At 42.4% G+C, this 14,031-nt stretch overlaps 1 protein-coding gene across 2 annotated transcripts in view; it reads left to right on the top strand.

The window, feature by feature from the left end:
- Positions 1 to 14,031, top strand: part of LOC149070936 (cell adhesion molecule Dscam1-like) — an 80,570-nt gene that overhangs the window by 39,421 nt on the left and 27,118 nt on the right. For both annotated transcript variants that reach the window (XM_089248594.1, XM_089248593.1), the window contains one exon: positions 137 to 298. Coding sequence is in view for 1 of the 2 variants with exons in the window: in XM_089248593.1 (XP_089104719.1) it covers positions 137 to 298 (162 nt within the window). In the remaining variant the exon portion in view is untranslated. The remainder of the gene's footprint in view (positions 1 to 136; positions 299 to 14,031) is intronic.

Below are 14,031 nucleotides of genomic sequence, written 5' to 3'. Positions count from 1 at the left end.
ACCAGAGACTTGCTTCTGTTTATACCTGTGGTTCGGCTGAGGCTCAGCTACAGAAATTATCAAAGAAAGGAGAATTTTTGAACTATGTGCATTATATTCTCGTATATTATATTCTTTTTTCTGTCATTAATTTCAGTCGTTGAAAGAAAATACAAAGTCCAAGTATACGATGAGTTTGTTGTCCGCGGAAACACTGCAATTTTCCGTTGCCAAGTGCCAAATTTTGTCAGAGAGTACATCGACTTTGTATCTTGGAAAACAGATGATGGAAACGCCATTACATCGACAGTCACTAGAGGTGAGAAGCTATTCCATAATATATATATCATGATTTCTGAAAGTAAAATATGCTCCACTGTGCAAGAAAACAATTTCTGAAATATTCTGAAAATCAAGCAAATGGCATGAAAAAATATTAATCGGAAATATTCTGTTTGAAAAGCATATTCATATGTTCAACTGTTTATAGTCTATGTTCTTGTTTTATGAGGCAACACATTTTTACAAATTATTCCTCTGGTTTCAAACAATATGCTTTTTTTTGAACATCTTTCCATTTTACAAACTAATTTTTCAAGTCTGTACAAGTTGGTAAAAATGAGTGTTGACTGTCAATGTGTGGATCTATTGATCATCTTCCTTCCTCCCCAAGTAAAATGTGATAATTCATGAAATTTCCGTAACTTCAATATCACAATATTGCATTCAATCAGTCTGATTAAAATTACCTGATTTTGATTAAATAAATTCAAGAAAACTTCGACAGAAAAACTGAGACCGTCCCAAAAAAATACGGGACAAAATGCGGAACATGTATGGTCACCCTATTTAAATTGGCTAGTTTTTAGCAGTTTTTAAAATAACCCTCTCCCAACAGTGAGCTCTAGATCCGCAAATGCAACTGTATGTATGTTTTTCAGTACTACTATTGGTTACTCTCACGAAATTGAAAATGTCAACCAAAAATTCCAAAAAGAATTTGTGTTACTCACTCACGCTCTTTTTTTTTTTTTTTTTTTGGTCAACTTTGAGAGCAGCAGAATTCTAATTTGTCTCTGTTTTGCTAGAGCACGAGTTGCATTCTCAGAACAAACCATAGGCGGAGATAGACTCGGAAGTCTGGGGGGGGGGGGGGCAAGGTCATTATTGCCGGGGGGGCACGATGATGATGATGTCAATTCCTACACAACATATACATTAGATCTGCCCACTCCCTTTTAGACGTTGGGGGGTGGGGGGGGGGGCAAGCCACAGAGCCATACATAATACAACCACAACATGTTCTAGCATATGTGGTTAAGCAGTAGTTGCTTGCTTTGGTGCTATATCTACCAACTGTTTATGGCCGCATTAATGCATATTTTGTGATGTGTGTGTGTGTGTGTGTGTCTGGTGTTTGATGAGAGGAGACTTATCTGAAGGAAAAACATTCTTGTCATTCCTAGTCTAAGTTGCTCGTTGAAAAGCACTTGATGACCAGAGGCAGATTTATTGTTTTGCCGCCCCTCTCCCATTGTAGTGTAGTTTCCTTTACCACTCACATTTCTCAACTTTGCTGCCCAGGGAAAAAGCTTGTTAAGCTCTCGCAAAGTCTGCTTAGAGCCCCCTCCCCTCCCCCCCCCAGCCCTTGTGAATATGCCTCTAATTCGCTCATGTGTTAGCACACTTTCTTGGTCATTCTTTTGGCCACTCAGTGATCCTTTACTTCCTAAGTTACTCCCATACTCAGGTCACCCTTGTGCACACACACTCCCGAGGTCTTTCTTTTGGTTGCTCCCATTCTCACACACTCTTGATTACTCTTTTTCTTGCTCACTGAGCTAGTTCTTCGCTCTCTGGGTCACAGTTTTGATCACTTATATGTTTGTCCACTGTTTTAGTCTTTCATTGACCTGGGTCCTTGCTCTCTAGGCCTCTGTTCTGGTCACTCTCATGGTCTCTCACTCTAGGTCACCCTTTTTGTTTCTCGCATGCGTGCACTCTATTTTGGCCACTAGCATATGCTTACACTTTCTTTTTTTCACTACTATGATCACACAGTCTCTAGGTCACACTCTTTTTGTTGTTCACTGACCTGATCTCTCGCTCCCTGGGTCACTCTTTTTGTTGTTCACTGACCTGATCTCTCTCTCCCTGGGTCACTTTTGGTTACTCACTGACCTGGTTTTTAGTCACTGAGTTGCTTTCATATTGTCTTGGGCATGCGCATTCTTTCATACTCTCTAGGTCAATATTATGGTCACTTACTGACTTGGCTCTTCGCTCTATAGGTGGAGGCTGATTTATGCTTTTGCGGCTTACTCCCATTGTAATTGTTTTCTTGATCACTTATACCTGAAATCTGCCGCCTGGGCAATAGTCCCCCTCTCCCCCCCCCCCCCACTCCCTGTAAATACGCCTCTGACGAAGAGTTGATGAAAATTTCTTTTCATCGTGGAATCGAAATTTTGATTTCGCGAAACTTGCAATGAATACACTAAACCGCTCTCCGACTGTCAGACCAGAGTCGGGTTCTGTCCCTTCCAGGATATAAGCCGTGTTTTTGGGGTCATCATGACCGCTCTCCAACTAGTGTCGCAAAGTAAAGACTCGATTTTGCAACAAATAAATCTTTTTTTTCCGGAACCCATTTCCTCGGATTTGTAGACGAGAGCCGTGAAAATTTTAAGGAAAGAAACGTAGCGGGATTTCCCCTCCCACGTAAAATGCAATAGTGAAAGGCATTCTTTGTACGGATTCGATGTCAGCCGCCGCCATCGCAAACCTTAGATTCTTGTCGATACAAACGACAAGATAGAGAAGCTCACTCTTCAATAACCTGAGCGAAATGTTGCCTTGAAGGGAGTGAAGGTATTCCCTGCGGAGGTCTTTTATATTGAGAAAATGTTCACTCTCTTCTCTTTTGATGGAGGATCCTGTTGCCATTTCACGGGGATTCCGTTCAGTTGTATATTTGTAGGCTTTTATTTTCGGATCCCCTCCTTTCGTTACCAGATGTGAATTCCTTCGTGAGACCTAACGATGTTGTTTTCTCTCCCGAATTCAGATAGAAGGGGAGGCAACCCCTAAAGCACACTATACAGCAAGGGTGCTCAACTTTAGGGGATTGCGTTCCACTTCAATGGTTTAAAAATGTGTCGCAAACCATTTAAGTGATATGTATGTTTGCCACTGGTCACTTAGGTGATCTGGGAATGTGGCCCGGGCCACTTGAGTCATGTGGAAATGTGCCGTAATCCGCATACGTCGCGGGTCGCTCAAGTGATCTGTAAATATTTTGCGGTTCACTGGGGTGATCTGTGTAAATATGCCGCTGCTCACACGGTTGATCTGTAGATGTGCCGTGTTTCGCTCAAGTGATCTGTAAATATGTCGTGCGTCACTCGAGTCATCTGTAAGTGCGCCGCTGGCCACTTGAGTGATCTGGAGCTGCTCTCCGTGTAACGAGTTATGTGCTTAAGCACTACCAAAGCCCTGTTTTCCTAGGAGCAGGTTTTTTTGTGTCACGTGAATCTCCCAGTGCGACACGCCGTTCACTCACCAATAGGAAAGGCAGTATTGCTGTTTTCCTACAGAGCGCAACACGCTTCACACTAGCGTTTTACGTTGGGCGTGATTGACCGTCTGGTTTTAGAGGAGTCAAATGCGTCGTACGTTTCCCCGATTTTCTCTGCTTTTTTTTTTTTTTTGCGCAGAGTGGTAAAAATATGTGGATATGCAGACGACAGAACAGCTGATGCGTCACACTAGGAAAACACAAACGCGTAGCGTGATAAAGTTACACTTTCCCTACCGACGCAAAATGGTCTCATTCGGTTCACGAGGCACAAAAAAACTGCTCCCAGGAAAACACGGCTGTATTAGGACCTATCAGTAGTATCTGTACTACTACAAAACCAGACATGCACCTCGTCCATATTCCTCTGCGGAATTTGTAACGAATTGGTGCATGTTCGAATGTGCCTGTCCGTGTTGTGAACCTGATGTGAAGCTTGTTTCTGTGTAATGCTTGTTATAGTGCTGCCATCTGCCTCCTATTTTTCGAACTATGAGTGAAGTGTAATGATTGAAGATTTTACTGTTGTAGGCCTGTTGCTCTCTGTGGCGAGACTTTTTAACGGGGAGATCGGCTTGCATTCGCACCTCGAAGTTGGGAACCACATAAAACCAACTTCAGCCGACCACCACTGTGGCGACGAGTATATACTGCATTTCAAAAGTTATCTGGAAATGTGCGGCGGGTCACTCAAGTGATTTGTAAATGTGCCACGGACGGCTTAAGTGGTATGAAAATATGCCATATCCCCTTAAGGGATATGGGAATGTGCCGTTTAGTTCATTTTTACAAAAATTGGTTTGAGGTCGCTCGCCTCATCAGATGACTCGGAGGGCCACATCTGATTCTCTGTAGGTGGTATGAGTTGCGTTCGGAGGTTTAGTTGTTCTAGCCCCCATAAGGGTGAGATTTATATTGATTTTTTTTCTTTTTTCACTCTATAAATTCACTTGAGGAGCCCGATGAAGATCCCAGCTTAAGGGCTCTGCTCCAGGATGTGGGGGGCCATGTTAGAAGTACACGATGGTAGTTGGTGCTGTCACCTATTTTCTGAATTAGCTGTGAGCTGATGTTATATTGAAAATTTATGTATTTCATAATACTGTGGGTATGAAAACGGAGTAAAATTCCGGAATAGTTGGATTGTTTATTACAAAGAAAGGGCCACTGACCATCATTGGGATCTATATGTCACCTTTGGTTCGAATACCTGATGATGTACTTGCTCATGGATTTAGCGGATGGTATTCGAAGATAAATGGCCTCCGAGTTGACTGTTTAATTCTCCCACTCACGTTAATTCTCTGCAAAGTACAGCCAGGATCCGGTCACATCCTCAAACATGCGTGACTTGTCGAGAAAATTTTGTCAACTTTGCCGGCGCGAAGACAATAGGAATGCCGTGTGGCTTGGCGTCCATCTATATGGCAACGTTTCAACCCTTCCTGAACTCGAGGACAACTTAGATGTCTGAAACGATTCCACGTGTGTGGCGTGACACTTCCTGTCACCTCTGAATACTGAATGAACACCCATAACTGAATGAACGCCAGGGTCTCTGCCACCGGACTTATCCCGTTGCCGAGATCTCTTCCAGCCCAGCTTCGTGGCAGAGTCTGGAACAAAGTGAGCGCACCTAACAGTCTGAATGTGTAGCTAGCGTTGTGTATGATATTTCAGTGCTGCCATCTATACTTCAAATTGTGAGTTAAGTGTAATGATTGAATATTTGTAACGTTGTAGGCCTGTTGCTCTCTGTGGCGAGACTTTTTAACGGGGAGATCGGCTCGCATTCGCGCCTTGAAGTTAGGAACCACAGAAAACCAACTTCAGCCGACCACCACTGTGGCGCCGGTGGGTTTCGAACCCGGATCCTCGCGATGTGAGTCCGTCACTATGACCACTCGACCACCACAGCGGCACGGCACAGCCCATAACTAAGGGTTTGCATTTATTATTACAGTAGGAGTTCAAGAGGCCAGGTCAAAACGTCATATGCTTCTTGCACATCTAAGACGTGAAAAAATGACCCCCCCCCCCCCAACAGACAGACAGGCAGCAAGAAAAGCACCGCATCAAAAGAAAATTCCACTGGAAATGATCGACTTAGTATTTTTTTTTTTATGCTGTGTGTATTTACCGTATATGTCTCTTATTGCCAAACCTGTACCCTCCAATCGACTTCCCACCCTCTGGGATGAACGCTGAAAATATTGGGGGGGAGGGCATTCTGCAAGGATATATGGCCGTCTTTCAAACAATTGAAACCCGTTTCTTAAGGGCTCGCCACGTCTGTGTATTCTCAGATACGCGTATTAAACTGAAATGTGATAAATGCAACAAACTAATCACTTAAGTGTCCATTTTAAAGGGTCCAAATGGCCGTCAGCCAGCTCAGTAGCTATTTTCGTTTATGCCTAAACTTTATTTCTTTTGCTGTGACAATATGCAAGAAGAGCTGTTTCAACAACGCGTTTTCACTGTCCACAAAAATTTCACACATTTGATGGATATAATGCGCCTAGTTGCATCCGATGATTCATCGAGGATTACCGATCTGGGTATTCTTATTGATCAGCGGCTTAGATTTACTGAACATTGTTCAGCGGTGGTCAAAAAATCGAATGGAATGCTCGGTTTCATTCTCAGAAAGGTTTCTTCGCGTTCTCCTAAAGTGATCCTTTTACTTTCCCGGGGCTTAGTTCGTCCTGGATTGGAGTATGACGTCAGGTTCTGGAGACCATACGTACAGAGGAACATTGACTTGGTCGAAGGGTTGCAGAGAAGAGCCACGCGTGCTCTTGATGGCACACGGGGCTTAAGCTATGAAGAGAGGCTTAATTTTTTGAAAATGTATACATTGGAGGAGCGCGTATGCCTGAGGATATGATTAAAATTAGTGTTTAAAATTTTCAACGGGATGTATAAAATTGACCATGAGTTGTTAATACATCGTCAATCGGCTGCTTTGACAAGGGTACACCACACCAGTATCGATTGGTAAGGGACAATTCTAAGTTGTGGTGTCTAAGGGAGTTTTTCCCTAATAGGGTTATTAATAAATGGAATAGCTTACCCCCGGAGGTAGTAAATTGTAACACAACTGACACGTTTAAAAAGAAATACGATAAACATGTTGGGATAAATCGAGAAGCTGTCCATGCTTAGATGAGACAACCATAATTTTTTATGGACAGTATGTATATTTATACTTTATCATATACTGTAATTATTGGTTTTTATTGCTCTTATCGGATTGCTGTATTTTTGATATACTGTTTAGATATATTATGGGCATCTTTTTTCAGCCACCTCGTTGGGCATTTTGTCTGTTGTGGCCTTTGTATTTGTATAAATGGCGCTTTTTTAAAAAAGATTTTGAAGCTCAAGTCGAAGTGGAAACGTCGAATAATTGAGGTTTTACGTCGAATAAATGAATTATTTCGGCATTAACGTGTATAGGAACCGATTGTGATCGAAGCCAAAGCCCGCAAATCAAAGCATATTCCCTTGTCTTCCCTTGAAAGGCATGCGAAAAGTAATTCGTTGATGCCTGCGAAATGCATAAATGTCTCTTCTTTTTTTTTCCGTCGGTGTGTAATTAAATTTTTCATTGTTGATATTTTTGATGATATAAGAAATTGGTTTGAAATGAATTCGATGAGAGCATGTTTTTCTCGATATTATTTGCCGCATTTTCTTGCCAGTGTATTAGGAAATATGGGATGGATCTACCGCGCTTCTAATTTATCAGCTTTTCCCTTAAGTACCAGGCATATGTGCCTGAGAGAAGGAAGGAGATTGCCTAAAATATGAGTTGGAAAAGCCATTTCCGGAAAATGTTTCTTTTCGCCTCGATCCACAGAGACTTACTTTTCCGATGGCGCCTTATAACTAACTCGTATTCCAGTACTGTATCCGTGGACCACATACGGGAATTTCCAGCAGCTGCTGATCGCAACTCGCACATTAATGCCTATGTGTGTTTGTACGTACGTACGTACCGAATGGTTCTTTGCACAAAGATTCTCTCCTAGATCGATTAGTGCAATCTCTTTTGCTGTGAAACAGCCAGCCCATACCCCTTCTCAACCACCGCTCCCCCCCCCCTTCACCAACAACTTAAGAGGCGGTTTATTCATGAGCAGCTTTTGGGATACGCGCTCACGTCTGAGGAAACCGATGACATCACGAAGTCTCCATCAGTAGCGTAGTACACATTACTACTGTGCTATCCGTCCACTCCACCGCCACTGAGTGTGTGCACGGAAGGGGAAACGACGAAAGAGAATGTGTTCTTTGGGGAGATTCTACATCTTTTCTCGCCCCCTCCATCATCGCTTCACCGCAATCTCGGCTGCTATCATCATCATCGCCTTTTCTGGAGGAAAAGACCTTCTCCTTATACGAATGGGAGCACCGGACCGAAAAATTGAAGATAAGGCAGATACAGGCACCCGTGATTTTTAGCTCCTGTATCCTCTCTTTTCTTCTGCCGAGGAGAAAGAAAAAGGAGATGTTCTTGAGAGGGAAAATAACCGTGATGTAGTGTGGAAATCTGTGCTTTTCTTTCTCCCCCTTCGGTATTGGTATTTGTGCATTGAGATTTGTGCTGCAATTGATCTATGCCCAGAATGTTCTGGAGAAAGAATTCGTCCTTTATTCTGTCGTCTTTATTTATATATGCGAGTATTCTGTATGACCTTTCTCTTGGATGTGGGTTGGTTGGAATGCGTTTGTCTCGTACAGATCATTTTCACTCTTCTTTGAGGGTTGAATTCGAGTTTGTGCTGATCAAGTGAAAATTTGATTTCCGTGTGCAGAAAATTCACCAATAGACAAATTCACCTTCAAACAATTCATCGTCAAAGTGACATAGTGAGGGACACTCACTCGGTCACTGGCTTGCTCAATCGCTCACTCACCCATTCACCGGGCACTCAATCACTCACTCGCTCGCTCAATTACTCATCCACTCACTGGATCACTTATACGTTACTTACCCACTCACTGGATCACTTATACGTTACTCACCCACTCGGTCATTTATACGGTTACTCAGCCTCTCTTTTGGTTTCTCATGCAGTTGCTCGCTTACTTACTCAGTCATTTATACGGTCATTCATATTGTCACTCATTTTGTCTCTCATACGGTCACTCGGTCGTTTATTCGCTCACTCATTCGATCTTTCATGTGGTTACTCACTTCGTCACTCGTGTGGTTACTCACGCATCCGCTCAACCCGTCACTCATAAAGTTACTCACTCACACTAGCATATAAAGCAACTCATTCTGTCATTCACTCGCTCGCACATTAACTCACTTTCTCAATCATTCTATCACTGGTAACGAACTGTTGTCGGTGAATTTTCTGTAAGTCAAAGATTTCGGGAGTAGCAGGTAAAAGTAACTGCTTTAAGGCCCTGAGTCAGAGATCTCATTGTTTCACCAACCAGTCTCAATTGGTTTCACCACCAACATTCTCAAACCTTGGATTGAGAGAGCGACCAATCCTTCACTTCAGCATCCCACGTTAATCCGTTGAATGGTTTTTGACATTATGTTTCGTCGGAAGTTGTATAGAACTACAAAACACCATTTTTTCACTGCCATTTCTATACAGAGTGTGTGTGTGTGCCAATTTGTGAGATAAAATATACACTGCTGGCCACCCAAATTGCAACACCAAGAAAGAGATATCGCAACAATATTTATTTTGTAGATAACATGTTGACCAAGCATCAAATGATTAAATTTATAGACTTCTGTGAAGTGTGGTTCCTGCCAAAATCAGTAGCCAGAGTAGCCGCCATTGTTGGAGATCACCGCTGCCACACGCCTCGGCATTGATTCAAAGAGACTTTGGATACTATACAGAGTGTGTGTGTGTGCCAATTTGTGAGATAAAATATACACTGCTGGCCACCCAAATTGCAACACCAAGAAAGAGATATCGCAACAATATTTATTTTGTAGATAACATGTTGACCAAGCATCAAATGATTAAATTTATAGACTTCTGTGAAGTGTGGTTCCTGCCAAAATCAGTAGCCAGAGTAGCCGCCATTGTTGGAGATCACCGCTGCCACACGCCTCGGCATTGATTCAAAGAGACTTTGGATGTGTTCTTGGGGTACAGCAGACCAAGCAGCTTCCACGCGTTGCCAAAGTTGATCTGGTGTGGCAGCTGGGGATGTAATCTGGGTCAATCGTTGAGCAACCATGGACCACATGTTTTCTATCGGTGAAAGATCCGGAGAGCGAGCTGGCCAGGGAAGCAATTCAATTTGGCGATTGACGAAGAACCTTTGGACAATGCGTGCCACGTGTGGTCGCACATTATCCTGTTGAAATATGGCTGTGGGCAAGCCCTGAAGGTAAGGAAGGACAACTGGCTCCAACACCTCGGAGATGTAGCGCTGGCTTTTTAAAGTACCGGCAATGCGTACTAGAGAAGTGCGAGAGTGATATCCAATACCGCCCCATACCATAATACCCGGTGCAGGACCAGTGTGGCGGTGCATAACGCAGCTGTTCAGCATCCTCTCTCCACGGTGTCTCCAGACTCGAATCCGACCATCGTGGTGTTGCAGACAGAAGCGTGACTCGTCAGTAAAGACAATTTCATTCCATTGTGCCGTCCACATCCTTCTTTCATCGCACCATTGGCGGCGGAGACATCTGTGGTTCTGCGTCAAGGGTAGACGAAGCAATGGACGTCTTGCGGACAGACCACTCTGCTGTAAACGGCGTCGAATGGTACGCGCAGACACTGGATGATGCGGTACAGACTGAATGTGCTGTGCTATGGTTCGTGATGTTCCTGAGCGATCCGTCACTGCCATACGCACAATACGCCTGTCATCACGTGAAGTGGTGCACTGAGGTGGATGCTATCGAACACGCCGGTCCGTCGTACCCTCCTGCATCCAACGATCACATATCCGCATTACAGTTGTTTGGTTTCGTCCAACACGACTACCGATTTCCCTGAAAGATAATCCACAATCTCGGTAGGCCACTATCCTTCCTCTGTCGAACTCGGATACTTGATCAAAAGATGATCGTTCTTTTGAAAAAACCACAAGAAAAACACAATTGACGTACTTCAAATCGTCGAAATCTCCAAGCCTTAAATAGCGCTTTGAAGTGGCGCCACAGGCGCGCGTGATGTGCGTCTGCGCTGAAATTCTAATCATTTGCATATCTCACCTCCGCTAATGCATGTTGTAAATTTCATATTATTTGCATGCTTCCTTCAGGGTGTTGCATTTACGGTGGCCAGCAGTGTATATATAGACTAGCTGCTAAACCCGGCGCTGCTCGGGTTTTCTTCAATGAGGCTTTTTGGATCACGTGATTTCCCCCTTCTTTCTTTAAGAGACGTACAAATCGTGCCTAAGTTAACCAATATGGCGACTTCCTGCGCGACTCATGAAAGAAGCAAATCTAGATTTAAAGAAACGTAGAAATGAAAATATTTTTTTCCTATTTCAAGGGGCGCTAGGTATTTCGATTCCCCCCCCCCCAGAACTTCAAGTTATTCATCTGCCTATTTCTGCTTACAAAAATGCTTAGTTAAAGCTGTGGAATTTCTTCGGTGTACTCTAAGGTGCCCATAATTAATTTTAAAACATCCTAAACTATTAATTTATGCAGTTGAATATCAAAAGACAATACGGAGTCATTAATTTTCATGCTTGAGAAGATATAAATAAAAAATTGAATTCAATGCATGGATATTCAACTCAAAAATAGGTCCAGCTAATTACTTCATATTCAATTTTCTGGGCTTCGTATGTCTCTAAGCAAACTCAATATTTCAAAAGAAGATTAAGAATTCAGTACAATTTTTAGAGTTATTGATGTGGCGGAAACCCCCACTAAATTTCCGCATTTCTACAGTAAAATCGGCGATTTTAACACTGATTTCTATGGGGATCATCCTTTGCCTGACCCTCAAAGTGATAATAATGATGATTCTGACTGATGTCTATTCAAAAAGCTTTATTACTGGGAAGACTGAAAATGTGGCAAGCGATTATAAAGGCATAAACTATTAAACATATATATACTGGAAGTGACAAACCATTGTAAGGCATATGCACGTCTGAAACGCATTACTAGGGAACGACGGTAACCAAAGTAAACATTCCGAAAGTTATTGTTGAGGCCCAAAAACCATTGCAGGGCTCGGCACGGGTCACTTTTTTCACTAAAAGTCACTTTTTTAGAAACTGGTCACTTTTATTACGTATTTTCAGGCCCAGGTCACTTTTTCCACTTTTTTAGCAAAAAAACCTCGGTCTCGCGCGCTTTTCTGCTGTCAGTGTTTTTCTTTTCTTCAAGGAGGAACTTTACCTGTTCAATATCGCTAATTTTCTCCCTCCCTTCATTGAACTACGATCGAAGGCATCTTATCTTCCCGGGAGCATACCGTGTGACGTCAGTATAACTTGATTTCAAGGCGCTTGGAAAAAGTAAGCTCCTTGGTTAAAGAATCGTCATTTTATGGAAAAGCCGGTCGGAAAAAAAACTAGCATAAAAGGCGTACTTACAACAAAGAATTTTTTCCCCCCTATACTACCATTCTTTCTTATTTCCCCACGTGCTCACTCGTTCTTTCATTTTCATCTTATTTTAAAATTGATCCTTTATTTTATTTGTTTTAAAAAATTTTAGTCCTAAGGGCCGAATACCTCTCTTGGAGCATCGAGCAAGTTACATTTGTTGTTTGTTCTATCGTTACTTTTGTTAATTTTTTTTAATGTTATTTGAAATGACGATTAGAGAGCCCGTGCAGAAGCTAACTTACGCGCAGCGGGAGAATACCAAAGCGCGTATTAAAGACGCGTATTATTAATACGCTTTGGAGAACACTCTTGTAGCTGGCCAAGGTTAAAGAAGCTCGCATGTATTTTGAATTTACTTACAATAAAAAAAAAATAATCCGATTGAAAATCGCGATCTATCGACAAATAAAATTCGTACTATTTTTCTAACTGGATTTAAATCTCAGCAAGAAACCGTACCCCCAAATTTGATCGAAAGGAGAACTATTTATGAAAAGATCACAGAATCCTGCAATTCAACATTTAGTTTAACACAAGGGTTTCCAAATCAGATGAAAATTTGTCATCAGGCTGATAAAAACTCAGTTAACGTGCATGCGAGCCGTAACTAGAGGCGGATTTAACGATGGGCACACCGAGCGCGCCTTTGGCCCCTACTTCACATTTCTTTCCTAATTTGAAGGGCCTAATATTAATTTTTTTTATGCCCGGGCCGTAACTTAATTTAGAGCATCTTCACGATACTGATTGTTGACTTAATATTGTTGGATTGTTTTCCTTTTTTTTTCTCTCCATGCACGTGCGGGAACCGGTTGTTCCGACGCTGTATGCAAATCGGCGACGGCGTACCCTCACGGGAGCACGGATATATAGACTGGTTTTTTCTCTATAAGTGAGATATCTGTTTTTTCCGCATGGATGTATGTCGGGATTCGATTTGTTTCTCCCTTTTGATTGCCGGCCGTATTTTTGATGAACGAAAATGATCTTGTTTTTTGTTTTTGCAACTTTTATGGAAAAAGAGTTCAAAATGAACTTCTGATCATTGTTTTTCTTCAGCTCAGTCGGTACGCTCTGCCCCCCCAACAAATATCGACATCTTGCGCGCCATTCTTGATGTGTAAAAAAATCTTATTTTTAGACCTCGGAAGTTATTAAAACGTTTGTCTCGAGTCTGTTATGACCGCAATAGGAGAGGGCGGGGGTCTGGTTCCACGGGTGTTGAACGAGGAAAGGTGCCGAGTTTACTCATTTTCTGTTAAAAAGAGTGGATACCGGCCCCGAGCGATAGTAAATTTTCGTTCGTACTTGCGACCGGGATTGCTACATACCGTGATCAGATCCAAAAGCGGGGGGGGGGGGGCAATGCCTTGGACGGCGTTTTTGATGGAATGGTATATTTAAGAAAAGGCAATAAAAATTCCTTTGCAAAATTATCGAATTTCACAGTCAAGGGGCAGTAAAATTACGTTTCCCCTCCATAAAAAACAATTGTATTACGGCCATGGTAAATCGGGTGTCCCGGATGGGGGCGAATTCACTATTTTTGTTCGTTGAAAGTTACGGGAGGATCAGCGCTAACGTGGCGACTTGTTTTCGCGCTAAAATAGGTAGCCCTGACAGCAGCATCCATAAACTCTGTATCAACCGCATTTATAAACCCCGTATGTTGTTGATTCGATTTTTGTGTTCATTTCATCCTAATTTTCCGTATTTCCCGATATATTTCTATCGATTTTCGCATATTAGGTTAATTCATATTATAAATTATATATTTTAATTTTTTATGTGCTCTTTGTCAGCCATCTTGAATTGACTACCGCAAAACGGCGATTCCTTGGCTCGAAAAAAAAGTCGCCACGTTGGTGCTTACAAGGTTCATGGGAAATTTACCGGGGAAG

The sequence above is a fragment of the Pholcus phalangioides genome, unplaced genomic scaffold (genome assembly GCF_987345545.1).
Source record: "Pholcus phalangioides strain wild (caught in Gottingen) unplaced genomic scaffold, Ppha-v1.0 ptg000020l_1, whole genome shotgun sequence".
NCBI classification, from domain to species: domain Eukaryota; kingdom Metazoa; phylum Arthropoda; class Arachnida; order Araneae; family Pholcidae; genus Pholcus; species Pholcus phalangioides.
Note: the sequence above shows the minus strand (reverse complement) of the source record. Positions and strands in the feature narration are given on the sequence as shown.